The sequence below is a fragment of the Rattus rattus genome, chromosome 10 (genome assembly GCF_011064425.1).
Source record: "Rattus rattus isolate New Zealand chromosome 10, Rrattus_CSIRO_v1, whole genome shotgun sequence".
Taxonomy (NCBI): domain Eukaryota; kingdom Metazoa; phylum Chordata; class Mammalia; order Rodentia; family Muridae; genus Rattus; species Rattus rattus.
In genome coordinates this window covers 55343745-55365091 of record NC_046163.1, presented here as the reverse complement: position 1 = coordinate 55365091, position 21347 = coordinate 55343745, and the positions used below count along the sequence as shown (strand labels likewise).

General features: G+C 43.4%; 1 protein-coding gene across 1 annotated transcript in view; it reads right to left on the bottom strand.

The window, feature by feature from the left end:
* Window positions 1-21347, bottom strand: part of Sdccag8 (SHH signaling and ciliogenesis regulator SDCCAG8) — a 195293-nt gene that overhangs the window by 124783 nt on the left and 49163 nt on the right. Inside the window, exons 11-13 of the mRNA XM_032915108.1 lie at window positions 18739-18891; window positions 12647-12781; window positions 9448-9564 (exon numbers count right to left, since the gene is read on the bottom strand). Coding sequence (XP_032770999.1) covers window positions 9448-9564; window positions 12647-12781; window positions 18739-18891 — 405 coding nt within the window. The remainder of the gene's footprint in view (window positions 1-9447; window positions 9565-12646; window positions 12782-18738; window positions 18892-21347) is intronic.

The following is a 21347-nucleotide window of genomic DNA, read 5'->3' as shown; positions in this document are numbered from 1 at the left end:
CTCCTTCTCAATATCATCTAAAACAGTGGTGTGGCAGAGAAGAATGCAAGAAGAAATTAAAAACCCTTGTAAAGTGTAGCACTCTATCTTGACTGGCACCAGGGCCTTCGGTGTAAGTGCACAGGTAACTGGGAGCAGCACATTGCAGATGTCCCTACTCCATGGGTGGACAGTTATAAAAGGCCGCCCAGGAGATACTGTTAGCTAACTGACGCCCAGAGTCAGGAGACGTGCGCTTTCCTTGACTATGTTCTCCTTCCTCACTCTTGCTCAAGCTGCCATGTCGGGCCTTCGAGCCAAATGCCCTTCTCTCTCTCCCATCTGTGCTGGGTAACATCCCGGCCACCTTGCAAAGATGCCATCTTCCCCTCTTCCAAGTCCCCAGGTCCTTTTGTAGTCACTGACATAAGAAGTGTATTTGCATAGCTACCTTACCATTTCTCGCTGACAGAAATTCATTATAGGCCAGCACAATGCACAAAACATATGGCTGCTGGATTAGAGCAGCAAGTAAAGACTAAGGTGACTGGATTCTAAATCTGTCAAGGTTTTTCTTTCTTCAAAATCTGACATGTCTTCCTGTAGAAATGTATGTAAGTGGCCACATTAAGGTGATTCGTGTAAAAAAATAGAAGCAGTATAAAACTGTTTAAGATAATATTCACTGAACAGAGAGAACGCAAGACTCCCGGGCTATGACTGTGACATACAATATCATAGCTGCATATGAATACAAAGCAAAAGGCAAAACAAACAAACAAACCCCGACTTGTTCCGCTATACGAGAGTTACTGGCTTCTGTCAATGTTGCCCGTGTCTGCACAGTGAACACTGTTTGAAATGTATACACAGGTACTGGTGCTGATATTTCTGAGCCATTAAAGCGCAGTGTACTGTCCTGCGTCTAATGCCTGTCAGCTTGCTGGCCTGCAGGGACACAGTCAAATAACTGCTGTCACCTAATAGTAACCAGACTTGCAGGCTTGGCAGGTAAGCAGACACTGCGAAGGCCCAGCAGGCTAGCCTGGTGAGTCAACATTTAAAGTTAAGATAAGTGTGCAGAATTCAGCTTACAGTTTTCAGTTCCTACCCAAAGGAAAGAGTCTGTTAACGAATGCTTAGTTCGTAAGGTGAATTACTTCTCAATGTGAATGCTTTGTTATGCTTTTACCTCAGATAAGCTTAAATCAATAATTTCAATTGATATCAATACTATTTGTCTATTTCTATTTATCATTTAATTTTTTAAAAAATAACTATAGTAAAGAGAATGATAACCTTTTCTGGAAAATTAAATTACAAGTAAACCACAATAATATGCTTTACATATGAATATGTATGTATGTTTCTATGTTTTAGTCTGAGACATACACATCCTGTCACCAACAATAACCAGGAGAGTGTTAGCACAGCTGAGCAGTGTGGGCAGGAAGACCCTTGACCCGCCATCCCCACCACTCATTTTGAGCTGCGTCTCTGGAACGACAAAGCAAAAGCACACATTTACTTTTTTATGGTTAATTTTGTGATTTTTACCAATATAGTGTTGTCCTAAATGAAAACCTTATTTGGCACAGTGCTTTAGAAAAATAAGCTCAATAATTTGAGACTTTTATTAAGTGGAGCTATGTTAAAATATCTGCATAATGCAATGAATTTTATTTTGTACCAGGCATCATGCAGGATAAGAACAAAAGACAGTGGCTTATTAGACAGACGCTAGGTTGAAAATTTTTCTCAGAAATCTCAGTTAGGCTGTGATAGGAACACAAATTTCTCTAAGTATGCTGAACAGCGCTTGAGGGCATACTTAGGGAAGCTTTATTACATCGCGCACGTGGAACCAGATTCTCCCTCGTGGGCTGCAGCCAGCGTGAAGTTCACACTACATTAATTTGCACTTGTCGATATGCTGCTTTGCAAGGATTCTTACGGCATGTTCAAATGCGTATTCCCAGTCCCCGGCTAGAATATAAACTCCCCAAGGGCAGGACCTGGACTTGCAGTTATTTACCCCAGTGTCTAGTAAGCTGGTTTAGGGAAGCCATGCCCCCAGGAGCTGCCGTATGACGGAGGAGAAGGGACAGGAATGTGTAAGACTACGGCATGAAAGAGAGCGTGAAGAAGATGGCGAGCAGCGCTGTCATCACCAGGCCCACGTGACTGCACGCGCCAAAGCCATGCCCATGTGGCCCCCTCCCAGGCACTGGGTAGCGGGAGAAGTGTGATGGCGCGTGGTAGCTGGATGAGTCTCTGAAGTCTGGCTCTCAGACTTCACCATTACCTCAGGCTGCTGAACGGGTGTGTGGCTTCAGAGCGCTGAGCGCTGTAGGAGATTTACTCTAGTCTGTGGGTGCTAACGCTACGAGTAGAAAAGACGAACACTGCAGCTACCCACTTCCAACACAGTACGGGTCTATTGCTGGATGCTCCCAGAACTACGCAGTGCGCTCCAGAGGCCCGCAATCTAGGTCTCGAGGCACATCACACTGTTACTCTATAAAGGAAAAGAAAGCTATTTTGGGGAAGCTCATTCCATGGCCCACTGTGTCTGTCTATTCCAATCTTCCTGTAGTCAGGAAAGTCTTACTAACTGTGCACCACCAGTCAGTCACAGGGATTAAACTGCCGGAGGCCTGACTTTCCACTTTAAACATGGAGATCAGATCCTCCTAGGAAGAACCAGCCTAAACCCTGAAAATCCCAACACAGGCTTTCGGACTTGTCTACATAATAAGGTACAATTGGACAACCTCCCTTTATTCTTATTTCTCTGGTCTTAAATGAGTCTGACTTTTAGGAGCTGAGGGGTTTAATTTGGTCTCTTTGCATTAAATAGATTTCCTCCAAATATCCAATGAACTGATTTTATTAAGTAATTCCTGCATAATTTCAGTTCCACGGTGCTGACCCACACTGGCTATAAGCAGCTTTTAAAGCCTTCTTTCTCTAACATTTCCAAGCATAACGTTTGATGGTTTTGTACATGCGACTATAGTCTTAAGTGTTTGCTTTGATGACTTCAGAAGTACTTGAGACATTGGATGCTTCCTGCTCAGTGTTAAGTATCACTCCAAAGATCTACCATCTGAACACCACCAAGAAAAGCCATGTCCATTTTATTTCTAAAAAGTAAAATTTACAGTAACCTATACGTTCTATTGTGAAGAAATGATGATGCTGCACTTCTTCTTTCGTCTAAGCCACACGCCATCACTAGGCAATGCTCCCCTAATAAGATACGGACGCAGCCACCACGGCTCACCTGGAAATGCTAGCAGATATTCGAGAGAGCAGAGATAGAGCACTCACTGTTCCATAAACTATTTTCAGACTCGTAAATTATAAGTTATAATTCAAGGATGACCTTGTCTAGTAAAGCATTCCAGTAATACAAAAGAACCTCCCACTCAGGGAAGGGCAAGCTCTTCCTGTAAGGGTTAGAAAGAATATTTGGGTTTGTGAGTTATGTCGTCTCTGCCATACCTTTTCAGCTCTACTTTTTAAAAAGATTTATTTTACTATTTTAACTAAGTATATGTAGGTGGGTGAGTGTACTTGTGACTGTAGATTTCGGTAGAGGCCAGGGATGTTGGATGCCCTGGAGCTGGAGTTAGAGAAGGTTGTGAGCGTCCAGCATGGGTGCTGGGGACTTAAGAGCAGGTCTTCTGCAAGAGCAACAAGTGCTCTTATCTGCTGAGCCCCACTCAGCAAACCCATTTCCTAAAACTTCACTTGTCAAATTAGGCGGAAGCGGAGCGGACACGAGTCCCCATTGGCTCGTTCTGCTACGAGGAATGTAAGCATCCGGGGAGGGCGTCATCTGGGCTGATGTCACGTTCTTGGTGCAATCTCACAGGACACTTTAAGAAGCCCTTGCAGCTGAGTGAAATCCTGAGTTGAGAACAGCCTGGACTACAGAACATAGCAAGTTCCAGACTAGCGTGGGCTACATGGTGAGACTTTATCTCACAAAGCCAAAAATAACAAAGAAGGACCTAGTACTCGAAGCTTCTGACTCCATGATCAATGTCTCCCAAGTTTTAGTGACAGTTATCTTGGGACAGTCTGATGGGCCAATGGACCTTTAGTTCACCTATGTGGTAGTCTTTCCCTGTCACTTCAGCCCAGAAGAGTTCTCAGAAATGTGTTCTCCTCCTGTCTGTGCCTTGTCCCAGCCTAACTACTGCTGGTACCTGCACTAGTGTGGAAGGAAACAGGTCCTATGAGTGGGGAAGCTGTATTGCCTTTGCCCCTGGCAGGAGACTTAGATATGAACTCTGTCTGCTGGGATGTGCACACACACATCCACGTGTCGGGACAGGGCATAACAGTGGTCATCCATGCCCAAGGCTTCAGTGCAAAGCCTTTTGCTCCCTTTACGATAAAGGAGAGTGACTCCCACACTACCCTACACAGGGTGCCTGGAAGAAGAAAAAGAACCCGAGATGTAGGAGAGATAGTCAGGAAAGCACTTGCTGTGCAGGATAAGGAGCTGGATTTGATCTCGGAACCCAGAAAATGCCAGGCAAGGTGAGCACTACTGTTGCTCTGAAGTTAAACATTCCTTAACTTTTTCATTCCTGGTACCACTACAGCAATTTGCAAGGCAATATACTTGGTATAACAAGGGTAGGGAGAGATAAAAGTACAAGAGATAAATGACCTCAGAAGTGCACATCTGTTACTACACTACATTAATTAAACAATGTTTTGTAAACCATGCTATGACAGCCCTGAACAATAAAGGTTTCCCGCTGAAGCTGCAGTGATGTTTCTGACTGTGGACCATCACTCCTTCTGTGGCTAATTTTTACAGTTCCTCTTGCATTTGGGACGACTGTCTCAAAGTAATTTGCAACTTTCCTGACAACTCCACCCCTTTTTCTAAGAACTACAACCATTTTCTGCTGTTTGCTACCTCCTCCACCACCATACGGATTGCCTGAGCATCCTCCACCCACCCTGCCCGCTTCATGGACCCACAATTTGATAACTGCTGTCTACCATAATTTTCAGTCATTATACTTTCTTCCACCAAAAAGTCTCTCCATCATAATAACACCACATCCTCTTCCTCCACGGTATCCACCACCTTGGTTTCCATATCCTGGTCTACCACCACCATAGTCTCCTCCATCCATAACCAGGATCACCACTACAGCTGTCACCATCACCTCGAAATGCATTGCATTGACCTCTGTAATGACCTCTGTTGCCACCACCTCTGCCACCACAGCCTTCTCTTCCGCCAAGGTTTCTATGACAACTAAAATTACCTCCCAGGTTCCCTCCATGAAGTAGCAAGGCCCACCTCCCCAACCTATCTGAGGTCAGTAGACTGCATCTCTAGTTTAGAAAGGGCCCTTCTCACTTCACAATTATATTCATTGACAGTGTGGTATTCTGAAGAACATTTTATCAACCATGTTATGGTGATCAAAAGGTACAAAGGCAAATTCTCCTTTTCCAAGTCAGCTTGTCTTCCAGAACTTGGATAGCTTCACTGTGCCACACTATTCAAAGCAGTCTCTCAGAATATATTCTTCGTCATCTTCTTTAATACTACCAGCAAATTTTTTCACTGTTCCACAGGCACCAGGCTTTACAGATGCCTCTCTAAAACTGGCTTCTTTAGTTCTACTGCACACCCATCAGCTTTGTGTAGCCCAGTACACATTGTTTCATCTATCTCTTTGACACAAAAGCAAGTCACAAAACCAAAGCCAGTGGAATGTTGTGACTGGGTCTCACATCACCACCCAGTCTATGAGAGTGCCCTTATTCTTAAAACATTCTCTTAAGCTATCATCTAGTGTCAAAGCTCAGACTGACAGGAGACAGCTTCCTCAACTGTTCTGGCCTCTCTGGACCATGCCTCCCCATCCCACCCTCTGTTATGTACCCTTGTGCTGTGTACAGCTCCAAATCACACAGCAAATTTAAAGTACAGTGATGGGGGGACGGAGAGAAAAAAAGAGGCGTATAGAAGACCGAAATATAAGGAAAACAAAGCCTCCGAGGACAGCACCTTTAACATCATGTTTCTCTTTTCTGAACAAAATGGTCTGTATTTTTAATTGCCCTGTACCCTGATCAAAGGCTAGGGGCAACAAAGAAACATCTTTGAGACTCAACTATTAAACTCAAAATTAACAAAGAAAATTCTAAAGATGTATCTCTCATTTCAAATGAGCTAACCCTGTAATTGCCAGGGTTTCCTGAAAGTTCCTGAATTTTAAATATTGGGCTCTGAAATGATGTAGTTTGCATTTCAGTGTCTCTGGCCCCTTCTGGAATAGGATGAGAAGCCAGACGGCACCCTGGCCACATGCTCCAGTCGTGTGTCAGAGGATGAAGGCGCAGCTCTGGTAGGGCGACCAGCGCAGTACGGAGCAGTCAAAGCCTTACAGGATAATAAAGAAAGCTAGCGTTTCTAAGTGTTCTTTTCACTTCCTTTTAAGGAGGACAGTACTGTAGCATTGAACAAAGACACACCTGCTCTGCAGTCGGGAACAACGAGCTACAAAATATTTTTTGAGATAAAGAAATGTGAACACAAGCTTGGTGTTATTTGCTACTAATTATTGTTAATATTCCTCAATGTGACTCTATGATACTATAAACGTTCCCTTCATAGATACACAGTAACGTATTTATAGGTGAAATAATAAATGTCTGAGCTCCGCTTTAATATTTCTATAAAAGGAGAAGAGCTAGAGGAAGACAATGAGAAAGAGAAGTTAGAAAATGATAAGATGAAAAAATAGGATATAAGACGTTAAGAAAAAACCCTGTGAACTGGATGGAACAGGACTGACACTCACTGAATGTGAGTACTAGAAATGCACAAGTTGTTTATAATGCTCCTTTTGTTTCATATGCTTTTAAGTTCCCATGATGGGGTATGTGTATGTGTGTGCATGCGTACATGCATGTGTGTGTGTGCGTGTGTGTACCTGATGTTTATAAAAAAGGAAAGTAAAAAGAAAGGAAGGAAGAAAGGAAAGAGAAAGAAACAAAGAAAGAAGGAAAGAAGGAAAGAGAGAGAGAGAGAGAGAGAGAGAGAGAGAGAGAGAGAGAATAAATCAAGGCATAAAGTTCCCAATCTGCACAACCAATGTCTTTGTTTTCCGTGGTACAGAGCAGCCCGTGAGGCTGACAGCAGCTCTCCCAGCTGGGGCGGTACAGAGGAGCTGATGGGAAGGGTAATTCACCCAGGGGTCCTGACACAATATAAGAAGAAAAGAAGAAAGTGAGCGGAAGAGACAGCCATTGTTCCCCCTCTAAGCTTTCTTTCTAATTATGCCAGAGCCAAGGCTCAGGTCAGGAGGAAAATCATTCCAGCGGTCAGGCCTTTGCCTGGCTGTGTATACATCAGAGGCCCTGGTGCTCACCACATTCCATCGCGGTTTCCCACCTGCTCTCAAAGCCTATCAAGTGGCCAGAACAGCTACAATATGAATAAAATGATGCATTATGGGGAACACCTGTTTGCAAACCAAGAGACAGCCTCCTAGTTATGATGGCTGTATGATACATAAGGCTTTAAAATTAAATATGTTTTATACCATGGTAGGTATTGCAGATAAATGCTTGACATGTCCAGCTTTACAAAGCTAAATGTAAATTTCTCTCCTGGGTGCAGATGGTGGCCAAGCTAAATAGCTCTTCGGTCTTTCAGACAGAAGGTCAGGTCATGGCTGAGAGACCAAAGAACAATTGCTGCTTTGCTGCTCCAAATCATCCAGGGAGTGAGAAGCTCCTACGTCTGAAACTGTCTGTTCAGTACAAAACAGTTACAAAGCTCTCCTCACACTCTGTCCTAGGAAAAAAGGGAGTAACGGGAACACACAAACGTCTCCTAACCCTCCACAGGCTTGCTCCTACACAAGGTGCCCTTCCCGAAGGTGAAATGACACCACTCAAGATGATTAGGAAACTTCGTACTTCAGTCCATCTAGGACACTGACCAAGGAGACTCACCCTTCAGCTTCGGCCTTTGTGCCATTGTGAGCTGATTAAGAAGATAGTGTACGAAAGAAACAGACACCAGAAGGGATTTAAAGCAGGCTGTTCATTTCCTGAGACACTCTCTCTTGTTACTTTAGGGGTTTTTGGTTTTTGTTTTTTTCTATCACTAGAACATAATAAGGTAATTTTAAATCATTCCTAAACTCTCTGCTTCTGTGTTCTATGTAGAAAATATTATGCTTCTAGAGTTCTACATAATAACTCAAAAGACATTTAGTGTTACGGAGTGTGCCGACGGAACTGTGAAAACCTGTAGGGCATCAGGAGGAGGACAGTGCTCCATTGCTCAGCGTCCTCCTTCCAGCCCTCAGCTGAGGGGACTGTCCATTCTACTGCCAGGGACGCCCCCAGCTGGACAGAGTAAAAACCAGCACATGTTCATAGTAAAAGATCTAAGTCTGCATATGCTCATATAAAAATGACTTTTATTCTGGTTGTCTGGCTTTCACTTTAGTACTAAGGGCCTGAGCTGCGATGTGAAATGTTCTGCACAAAGCTTCATTAGCACCTCCATATTTAATTCTTTTCCCCATTGCATTTCTGTCATTTGTCATCAACAGCTGATGGCTTGAAAGGGAAAATATGTTGAAAACATGATAGAAAGCTTTGCTTAGAAATATGTTGTAGAATTATCTGGAGCGACTTACTTCTGAACTGTACGGATATCTCTAAATTATTGATACTGATACCTCAGTCGTATTATTTTAATAGAACACACAGTCTGCTTTTCTTGGCTGTAAAGAATACAAACCTTCAATGGCCTATAATGTATTATAAAAATAGAACATCAAAAGTCAATCTGCCATAACTTTCTCTTTAGAAGCTTTCCCCAGAGTCAATTAAAATTGGAGTATCTATACAATCTCAACAGAGTTATAACATAAAACATCTGCTCAAGCTGAAATCGAAGCAAGTAGCATCCCTAACATTTCTAATGTCACTGTACTTAGGCTCCCTGAGCAAACATATTCATGGCTATCTTAGTTAAAACTGGTCCAACTCTGCCAGCAATCAGTTTGATTGACATATTTACATATCAACTCATCTCATCTTACAAATTTTAAAGTTTCTCATTTAAAACTGGATGCAAGTTGGCATCTTCAAGAACTTTATGTACGTATATTTTAGGTTCAAACTGTGCATTAGAACATTTTTTAAACTTTTTCTAAGTAATAGATACATATCCAAATGTATATTTATGAACTGTCAAATTGGAATTTCATATGCAAGCAGTTGCATTCTCACCACTTCATGTCAGGCAACTATAAATGAAAGTCTTTTAATAGAATAAACTAGGTCCTTCACTTGTTAGAAACAGTATAAGAGAAGTAAATGGCTTCGGGATAAACCACACCAACCTCAGAACACGTGACTAACAGCTTACTAGCTGGTTGTGCTAGTGTGCTCCCTTACCTGATCTTTCATTTCAAGATCCTTTTGAGATTTTGCTTTGTACTCTTTGTGTTCCTTTTCCGCCTCATCCTTCTCCATTTTGGTTTTATTCAACTGAAAGCGCATTTCTCCACACACCTGTTAGATTGTAAAAACAGATCAGTGGCCTCTGGAAGCTGCAGAGAAATGTCTACAATCAGATCCTTTGGTGCCCCCTAGAGGACAAACAGATAAAGTACAGCAAGACTTTTCTAAGACAACTGAGTATGCTTTAAGACTTGGAGGCAATAGGAGAAGTAGTGAGAGACAGCTCAGCAATGATGCTTGCCCCCAAACTTGATCACCTGAGTCCAATCCCAAGGTCCTGCATGGAATGAGAAAACCTATTCCTTGTGTTGTCTTTGTAGTTGCATAAGTGCCACAATGCACATTGATTCCCCCTTCTTAAAATCAATCAAAATAAAATAACGAAATGCATAACTAAGGAATTCAAGTAAAATTTCAGAACTATCTTACATAAAATAGTTTCGAATGAATATTATCAACGAATAGCTCTATCATCTGAAATCACACTAGCTAAAATCAGTAATGAAAACAGTGGTCTGTTATTATTCACACAGATGGTCGTTCTCCCTATATTATAAAATATCTCTTTAAAGACTTCATCAGCTTAACTTTCAAGGAAAATCTTATAAGGATATTTTTGCAAATAAACTGTATTATTGGTATTTAGGTGCACAATAGCAGCATTTAGTATAAACCATAGAGATAGCATTAACCATATTGTTGCCGGTATGCAATGTGACTTAAATACCATACAATACTTAAATACAATAACTTCTGGTAAAAGTCATCTGCTGGCTTTAAGCCTGATCTACAGTTCTAACTGTAGCCTTCTACACAAGAGAGAATATACATTTGAAGGGAAATAACTGTGATATTATTAGATAATGAATACATGTAACATCTTTAAAATGTTTCAAAGCATTCTGTATGCAATTTATTTTTTCTCTAGTCCAGGTCACTCACATGGAGAAATGTTTGAGAAATAGAATGATCAGGAAAATCTAAATAAAGAAATGACGAGCCTTTGCCATAATCGAGAACCTGCAGAAAGTTGAGACACATCACAACTCTCTCGCTTTCCAATCTGCCTTTTAATGCCTGCACATTTTCTAATGGCTATTCTTGCCTGCAACTTTTCAATGTGGCATTTCTTCAAAAATGAGTTTTAGAAGCTTTAGAAACTTCAGTGAAGTATATAACCTATATGCCTTCCTTTGCTCGAATGAAAATCTCTTTAGAAACAAACGATAAGGGAACCAGAGTTTAAAGTTATGACCAGACCGAAGTGCAGCCAGCAGTTGCTCCGGGGGCATCAGAAGTGCACGGGGCCCTCATCCCCAAGTCTATCTTTACTGCATGAGAGCTGACACTTCCATTCCAAAGCTTAACTTAAGACGCTAACTAAAACTGAAGAGTTACAGAAAACTCTCCCCTGTTCTGAAGTGTGTGGCCTCAGTAGGTCTACAGATGAAGTGAACGGCTCTCAATTTATAACATCAGAGAACTAATTGCATCTAGGGAGAGTCTAATCTCTAAAAAGTCACTTTATTCTTTAGTTTTAAGCCCGCTGTCTTAGTTGTTTCAGCTCACTGCTTACTGTATTCATCTATAACAAACTCCTTCTAAGATAAATCTAGGCATCACACGGAGCCAGAGGCATCACCCGAGCGCTAGGAGCCACTCCAAAGTCATTCAGTCCAATACGTCCCTCTCTGAGGTCTGAGTCCTGTTGTACAGCTGTGGAGACAAGAACTAATGCTCTCCACCACTGTGCTTCATAAAAAGGTGTCCCCTAGAATGAGCTGCAAACAAGTGCCCAGGGTTCCGTCTCCAACCCTGCATGTCCATTCCTCTGCAGACCTGTCTGCATCCCTGTCTTTAGACAGACAGAGCAGGAATGCTGGCCGACAGAGCTTCTCAAATCTCTTCATCACCCAGCATGATTTTGGAAGTAAACAGAGAATTAGAGAGCAAAGAGAAATAGCTCTTTTCATAAGTTGTATGTATAAGTATAAATTGATGTAAAAGTTAAAAAGAATTATGATTACTTAATTTAAAGCAAAAATAGAATAAAATGTATCAAAATTTAAGGAGATAGGTTATTGTGTTATAATATTACCTGTGAATTTAGAGATAAAAAATGAATTGATTTCATTTATATATTATGTTTGGAAATATTTGCTTTCTTACTGGTCAAGGGGTTTACTTGAAATCCAGAGAAACTCGTATTTCTTAAAATAAATCAATTAAAACCACTACATGTTTTAGTTCTCACTTCACTGGTCAGAGAGGCTCAAGACATGGATGTATAACTTAATAAAATAAGAATTTATCTAAATATAAAATATAATTAACTTAATACAATATGTTGATTTTAAAAGTAGATATAAAACAGAGGTGAGAGGAGGAAACTTTTATATCAAACAAACCTTTCAGCATGCCTTAAGCAACTGCTGGGAAAGCCAGGCTCAGGCTAGCTACAGAAGAAGAATCACTCCTTGCTAGCTAACTTAGAAAGGTAAGGCCTGTTAAAGAAGCAACAGTTAAGTAGAACTAGCTGTCTTTGCCAACTGATTGTTTGGTACAAATTAGCTTGGCATTTTTAGTACCATAAAGGGTAGAAGATGAGGGCTTGTAGTAATGGCTGTTAACTTGCTAAAGAAACCTTTATTATTCTTTAAATAAAAAGACTTTTCTACCCCAAACTTCTTTCTGACAATTTATGAAGCTTTGGATAATAAGAAATTTCAATGGCTCACACCGTTAATCCCAATGCTTGGGAGGCAGAAGCAGGCTGGATCTCTGAGTTCCAGGAGAACCAAGTCTACACAGAGAGAAAAAAAGAAAAGGAAAGGAAAAGAAAAAGGGTTTCAAAGTAGTTGAGATTGCACACAAGGTATCTGAAAACCAGAGGTAGATCACACAGTGGAAAGAGAAAATGGACTCTGACCTCCATATAACACACACACACACACACACACACACACACACACACACACACACACACACCACATACCTATACACAAACATTCATACACACATACACATCACACACACACAATAATAAAAATAGTAAATAAATAAGTTTAAAAGAAAAATGTTTTCAAAGAAAATATGTACTTAAGCCAATTATTAAACCAAAACTTGTTCAGACCTTTGTGACGTCCATTTCCTGAGATGCAAGCTGGTTCTGAACTTCCTCTAATTGACTGACAGCTGAAGTCTTCTCCCTTGTAATCTTTTCAACCTCAGCCTCCAGCTTGGCAATATTCTGAGATAGGATCAACATCTGTGAGAGAAAACAAAAAAAAAAAAAAATCTCAGTAACAGTATTTGAGAATATGAAAATTAAAAGTCAGTTCATAAGTTTGGTGCCCACCAGCTACTGGGCTCAATGTTATTTCTCTGTGGTTGGAGATGTCCACTTCTCCACTCCCCAGCTCACCTCAGAACCTGGAACACTTCCTTCCATCCCACTATCCCCTTGGCCTCCAACCTAAAGTGAAGGGCATGAGACAAAGTCCTAAGGTTGGCTGAAGGCCTGAGATAGCAGATACAATATGTTCCAGAATGAACTGCAGTGGAGTCCTTTCAAAGGGAGAATGGAGGAACAGGAACTCTTAGGTCCTTTCCTGTATGGTCATTAAACATTACAAAGAACGAGAGAGAGGGACAGAGTCCTTTCCCCCAAGTCAACAAGGGAGTTCTCTGCAGTCCCTCATTGGCAAGGCCCATGTATCGTATCTCCCCATTACCAAGTGTTCCTCAGTCCTGTCCAATGGGCAATTATCTCATCTTCCAGGACTCCCTCCTGACTTCCGGGGCCTTTCACACCACGGGAACTCTCGTGCCCGCTCTCTGGGCCTGCTCTGCTTCTGTTCTCACCGTCATGGTCACCATCCATGCCACCCTGGTTGCTTGCTCTTCCCACGGTCGCACTGCCTGGGATCCTACGGCAGCTTCAGTGTGCCTGCCTCCTCACCCTCCACCTCTGTCTACTGCTGTCACCGCGCTTAATCACACTGTTTCACTGCTTTTAGCTGTCTCTGGTTTTTGACTAGAAGTTCCTCAAAGGCACGTTCATTAAAAGGCACAAACGTTCCAGGAGTATATGGATAAACAATTAGGATAAATGACTTTTTGAGGGAGTCTACATCAAGTCCTTTTTCCTCCTCAGGATTAAAAACGTTTTCTAGTCCTTAGACTTAATGGTTGAGCTGTTTCAATGATTCCAACTTTTCTGTGCCAACGTTAGTTAGCACACTGAAAAGGAATGCTGCCCTAGCTCAGAACTAAACACGGGGACATCTACTGCACTGTTAAGAAAGGAGCAGTGACACTTGAGCTCTGCCATAGCCCCCAGCACGTGCATACTGTTCTGTAAATGAAAGGACTAAACTCCTGTCCTACAAATAAGCCTAACAAACTATTTGGTTCACACACACACACACACACACACACACACACACACACACACACACACACACTAATGGAAGAAGAGACAATAGTGGGGATAGATGTAATCAAAATATATTATATATATATATATACACATGAAAGCATACAGATGAGGCCCATTACTGTATATAATTGATATGTGGTAATAAAACTCCTAGAGTCTCAATATTGAACAAAAGTTTATGGTAAAGTAAGCTTTACACTGTCAAGTGTCTCACTTGAACTATATAACTAGCATGGCTAACCCACATGAAAACAGGAGCTCTGAAGATACTTTCTAATTTAGAATGATCAACTGACTGACTTATCTGAAGATCACGGACAATTGTGTACTTGATTTATAATTATTTACATGTCCCAAACATTAAAAGGTTGTCTGAAAACTTCATTCAGAACATAGCTTTGCTAATAACTACAAAGTATCCTTGTGCAAGTTCCAATCTGAATGAATAAAGTCAAGGGGAATAAATGGAGCAAACAGAGTATCATTTAACTTCTGTAATTTAAGAACTCAAGTTCATGATTACTCACATCATAAACCTGTAATTACAGGGCTCCTGGACCCATACAGCAGCAGTCAATTGCAGTGGCAAGGTAGTAAAAGTAATAAAGGACATATTTACATGGAGATAAATCTGTTAAACATAGTAAGAATGCTCTATTGCTAATCATGAATTCTGTGTCCGTCTCTATTACGAGCACACGCCAATCCCTCCCTCTCGGCCTCCCGCCCTCTGCCACCCCATCATTTAGCTCCTCTGCCCACGACCTGTCTGCTGCCTCCTGTCACCCACTCCTGAGGCCTCCGTCCTGTTGTCGCACCTTCTTTTCCCCCACACCCACCATCTGGAAGTCAGCATTACACTGCAGGAGTCTCTCCATCCACATCTGTTGCAGAGCCAGAAGTATCACAGACAGCTGCAGCACTGCTGGATGTCTACGGCACTGACATCAGGTAAGTCCGTTAAACTTTGACAGGGGCAAGGAAGAGACAAGGACGCCTAGGCTGGGAGAGCTTTATGGAAATTTCTGCAAAGTGGTTTCCAGTACATTGACTATTGCGTGGAGGGGTAGAAGAGATATAACGAATTAGGGATTCTGGCAATGGGCTATTGTCAAGGGAAGTAACTAAGAAAACGTGTGGACCGTAGGGGGTGATCAAATAAGCATATGATAAATGATGGGCTGGACAAGCACACCAGAGAGGCTGGGAGAGCACACTGAAGGCAGGAGACAAACTCACAGCAGGAACACTCATGGGGGAGTGATGCAAATACACAGGTAGGCAGGGGTCCTGTTCTCTAGAGCCTCCCACACAAGGGGGGTGGGCGATGGCTAGTCCCTTGAGTCTTCCTATTCTTAGGAAGCTAGGAGAACCTGATTTTACACTAACTTTACAATGTAATTGTAATGACTAATTGGTCACTTTTCCTATTAAACTGTATTCCTGAGCTTGGTAGTCTGTCTGTCTGTCTGTCTGTCTGTCTGTCTGTCTGTCTCTCTCTCTCTCTCTCTCTCTCTCTCTCTGCGTGTGTGTGTATGTGTGTGTGTGTGTGTGTGTGTGTGTGTGTGTGTGTGTGTGTGTGTGTGTGTGTGTGTGTGTGTGTGTGTGTATCTGTGCATGTTGGGTTGAGGTCAGAAGTGTTAGCCTTGGTGTCATCTTCAGTCATTATCTACCCTATTTTCTTTTAAGGCAGAGTCTCTCACCATCCTGGAGCTCATCGACTCAGCTACACTAGTTGGCCACCAAGTCCCCAGGAATCCTTGTGACTCCATCTTCCCAGCACTGAGGTCACAGGCACACACAGCTTTATTGTGTGGGTGCTGAGGATTCCAACTCAGGTTCTAACGCCTGCACAGTAGGCACTTTACCAACTAAGCCATCTCCCCAGCCCCAGAGAGTCATTCATTCTGTCTCTGTCTCTGTCTCTGTCTGTCTGTCTCTCTCTCTGTCTGTCTCTCTCTCTGTCTCTCTCTGTCTCTGTCTCTGTCTCTCTCTCTCTCTCTCTCTCACACACACACACACACACACACACACACACACACACACACACACTGACTATCCCTGCTCTCTAGTTAAGCACGCACACACTCTCGCACACGTGCGTTACACTATTTACAATACAGTGAGGAAGCCCCCTTCTCACTTTGTTTCAGAAACGCCTTAGTCAGTACTGTGTGCTGGTCAGTTCTTGTCCTGGGCGTGTACTTCAGCTCTGCTTGAGAAACTGTAAAGGATCCAGACAGGAAGCTGCAGGGTCCTTTGCAGGCGAGGTAGGGAGATGGAGAGAAGGAAGGACAAAAGAAGGACAGACAGATGCTTGCTTGCTAGCCCTTAACACGTGTGTACACTCGTGACTATGACCATGGTACCCGTGTCTGTGGCATCTCCATCACAACTACTGAGGCGGTATTACACAGACTTCGACGACATGGGAAACTAGGTACTTTCCTAGGGTAGTCCCCTGTGCATGCAGACACACGCACATACACACACACACACACACACACAGAGAGAGAGAGAGAGAGAGAGAGAGAGAGAGAGAGAGAGAGAGAGAGAGAGAGAATTGTATCAGATCTGGATTACTGAAAATTGGATTACTTGTACTGGATTAATTTTCAGTTCCCCTGAAATGAGATTAAGAAAACTAAGCTGCTGGACCAAGTTCACTTGAAAAGATTCATGAAGGGGCAGCCTGAGTTTGTGCTCAGGCTGCTCTGTCTGTACAGACATGTAGGTCCCAGGAAACTGTCCAGCAAGTCCACTGTGCCTTCCCTAAAATAAAATGATAACAGACACTGGCTCAATTCTACCCCATGCCTACCAAAAGACAGGCATGACATTCTCTCAAAACATCATGTCATTTAATCCTGTCAAGTGCTTAATGCATTCATTACTCCTGAAGATTAAACAAGGCCCAGAGAGGTCAAACCGGATTACCTCCCACTTTACTTTCTCTAAGAGACTTTACTTGAGGAGAACAGCACCAACTGCTAGGATTCAGTTACTCCTGTCTCTCACAGCGTACGCAGACTCAGGACTGGACCTGAGATCAAATCTGCTGATGCTTACCCACTTGTGAAGCATGCCCAGCTTCAGGTACCTCATTGGCTCGGGAAGTGACCAAGCACACTTCACTGCTCTGTTTTTCCTCTTTTGGAATGCTCATCCGAGTGGTTTTATATTGTGAAGGTACTGCCTTCACAATATAGTTTCCATGAAACAGAACCTTTCCCAAATAAAAATACCCTAGGTGTGAACAGCTGCTTTTGCAACACATATTTTCTCACACACACAAGAGCCAATTCAAACCCACCCCCCCCCATGCCTTCTTCGGGTAGAATAGAGACCAATTCCTTCCTTGGAAGCTAGATCCTAAGTCCTACCTATTCTTTGGATCTTAGCAACACCACCTTCCCTATAAGGCTTGTCATGATCACCTGCAGACAGGGACCAGCTCTACCCCCTGCCTTAGTCCTGCCTTCCTGATGTCATGGGTCTTTTATCCCTTCCATGTATGTTATTCATACCTCATTCAAAAACATGTGAGTCAGCACATGCTAAGTGAGAGTAGTGTGCCAAGCAGTGAGGATGTTGGGTCATGTATTCGAGGAGCTCCCAGGAAGTTAGAGAAGCCAACAGTCGAAGAAGAACTTGCCATCAGTGAAGTAAGGGAACCTACGAAGAAGAACCTACTTTTGCTTTGAGAGGCTCTGAAGGAGACTGCTTCAAGAACTCAGACGGACCAAATAAAACAGAGAATGACTTTCCTGGGAAGGAGTGAAGCCTGGGAGACTTTCACACTTCTTATGCAGTAGAGACTGGCAGTGCTGGTGGTTAAGAAAGGCTGTTGAGGAGGGAGAGCTGAAGACCAGCAGAGCCTGGGCAGGACTGCAAAAGCTGCCTGAGGTGAGGGGATAGGCACAGGAGAAAGGGCCAAGAGTCTAATGGAAGAACAAGGTAGGTGAACAGTTTAACTGGTAGCCACCTACTGGCTCCAACTCAGTTAAGTGTCTCTGCTGAGGTTGACGGAACTTGAGGAGAATAAACGTGACCTGAAACAGGTTCTGAAAAGCTAGGACCACAATGCTGCCCCCTCCCACTGGGTGACATAACTAACTCCCAGTGATCTCCTAGGACCAAGATGTCCTCCTCTCCACTAGATAACAAATTCCAACATTATCATCAGACACATACTCTAGTTCTACTCCAGTTTATTAATAAGGCGACTCCACAGATACCATTACCACATCCAATGTGAAGACTCAGTGTGTGGCTTCATGTCGCATCTGGCTGACCTGTCTAATACTCGCATACATTTTAAGGGCATTAGTGATTAGTCTCTCTCTACGTCTCCATGCTTCACCTCTGCTACTCTACCCGACTCCCTCTGAGCAGTATCCAAACCCCAACAAAGCAGGAGCTGCAGCTCCTACGGGTGTGTGCTTTTCTGTGCATGACACTTTCCTCCCCTGAACTCCACTGTCCACCTAACTATCCTTCCGTCTTCCTAGGCTTACTTCACCATCCTTCTGACAAGCCTCTTGTGCTGTCTGGGCAGGAGAGACGTGAGGCATTTACCAACATACTTGCTTCGCGGCCTCCTTCCCCAAGGTCTGTATGCTTTCTGAGAGAGCAGTTCCATAACTACATCCCCAAAGACTCCAATTCATCTGTTCATGCTGAAGAAAGGTAGGAGGGATGGACAGGAGGACGCCGGAAAGTAGGGGGAGAAAAGCAGGCGCGTGCCCGCCATCACTGCTGTGGGAGGGTGTCAGGCACAGTACCTTAGCCTCCGCCTCTTCCCGCTCTCTGGTTACTTCTTTCTTTATCATCTCCTTCTCCAGAGCCCTTTTTTCTTGCTGAGAGGCAAGTTCCTTCTCCAGTCTGTCTGTCTGCCTCTCCAGCTCACTCCTCAGCTGCTCACACTGGATCAAAGCCTGCAGGCGAGAGCGAGAAGGGAGGTCAGCAGTGGGAGGGCACACCAGGGAGAAACGGGGCAACCACACCCCTATTTAAGAGTTCAAACCCACTCGACAGTCCACAGCACTACTGACTGTCATAGCAACACCCTGATGCCACACTCACTCACAGGTTTCCATGTCACAGGTGAGGCTACAAGACTAGTCAGCTGGAGAGTTCTGGTGGCCTTGATGGTGGCCACAGAATCCTCAGAATTTGAAAATAAGTCCAGAAAAGCTAAGTGCCTTGGTATTTTCAGTTGTGTGGTGTTAGCACTGCATGGAATACACAGGAAAACATACTAGCATCTCACTTTTAACTCTTTAAAATAGACAGTAAAAGTGTAAAGCAGATGCTGTAATTTATTATGCATTCACTCACGGTCTGTTAATGATGTTTCCTTAATATAACTAAGATCTAGTTCCTTTCCCTTAAACACAGAGCATGCTGCCTACTGTTATCAGGATGGATAACGTCACCCAACATCAGTAAAAGTTTATAATTGAAAAAAAGTCACAATTTTCATTTGCGCAAAATTGCCCGCTACATTTCCCAGAGATCAAAACTGCCTCAATTCTGGAAGGGGTTGCCCTCCCACAGTCAAACCCCTGACCCAGAATTATCACTCCTGTCTAAAAGAACTCCAGAAACAAAAGTGGAGAAGACACAAGGAAAGGAGGTCCAGTGACAGCCCAAATTGGAGGCCAAGGGGAGGATCTAAGGCCTGACACTATTACTGATGCTATGGTGTGCTTACAGACTGGAGCCTAGCATGGCTGTCCTCTGAGAGCCCAACAAGCTGCTGACTGAGATCCAACTTACAGATACACCCAACCATTCGACTGAAGTCGGGGACCCCTGTGGTTGAATTAGGGAAAGGTTGGAAGAAGCTAAGAGGAGGCAGACCCCATAGGAAGACCAGAGTCTCAACTAACCTGAACCCCAGATCTCTCAGACACTGAGCCACAACCAGGCAGCATACGGAGCTGGTCCAAGGCCCCGACACATATACAGCAGAGGGCCGCTTGGTCTGGCCTCAGTGGGAGAAGAGGCACCTAACCCTTGAGAGACTTGAGGCCCCAGGGAGTGGGGAGGCCTGGCAGGGGTTGGGGGAATCCTCTTGAAGACAGGGAGGGAGAAGGATTGGAATGAGGAACTATGGGAAGGTATACCGGGAAGGGGTGATGACTGAACTGTAAAAGAAATTAAAAGTAATAATAAAAAACAAAACTCCCTCACTTCCTTTGACCACATTCATGATACCATTATCTATAATGTCCAACAATGAAATAGAACTGCAAACCAAAATTTAAAAATCTCAATAAATTAACTTACTATGGTATCTCTGCCCTCTGGCATTTGTTCATGCCTACAGCACTGGCCCAAGCCAGGCCTCACGAAGCTCACACGCTATGTGATTGTAATCTGGGCAGTCTAGAATGGTTAAGATAAAGCCACAGTGGTAGTTCATACTGGTAACCACATGCAGCAAGGGGACGCTCCTCCAGGGCCAGTGGGAGTGCACACTTGTACGCTAACTTGGAAAGCAATACGATGATTTCTTAGAAAATTGAGAAGACTCAGCTATCGCACTCCTGGGCATGTACCCAAAGGATGCTTTATACTACAATAAAAGACACTTGATCAACTACATTTCTAATAGCCAGAAACTGGAAACAACTTAGATGTCCCTCAACCAAAGAATGGATAAAGAAAATGGATTATAGTTACAGAATGGAGAATTACTCAACTGTTAAAAATAACATCATAAAATTTGCAGGCGAATAGATGGAACTAGAAAAAATCATTCTTGGTGAGATGACCCAGGCCCAGAAAGTCAAACATGGTATGTACTCACTTATAAGTGGATATCTGGGTCAGGGGAGCAGGAATGAGATCTCCCAGGGAAGGATTCTGTGGGTGGACTGGGAGTGGGCGGGGATAGGAACAGGAGGGATGGAGTAGGAAGAAGACGGAGGAGAAAGTATTGGGAGAGACAAATGGAATTGGGGGCTTATTGAGGAGATAGAAACTGAGTGCACGGAAAGTCCAAGCAATCTACTAGGGTGACCCTAACTAAGACGCCATCTCTTGTAATCAAGCAAGATTTCCAGGAGAGGAACTGGAACAGCAAGGCAGCCACAAACCCTCCGACCTACAATTTATCCTACCTACAAGATGCGCTGTGGTAAAGATGGGGGAGTGGACAACCACTGCCCAGTCTAATCTGAGACCCATGCCATGAGAGGGATCCCACCCTTGACACTGTCTGGAACCAGAGGCTAGATAGCCCAGAAACACCTAGGACAGAACCAATCACAACCAACAGTATTCTGCCTGACTGCTAGACCAGAGGCTAGCATAACTGTCATCAGAGACCAGCAACTGAGAGAAGTTGATGCAGAGACCCACAGTCACACATTAGGTAGAGCTT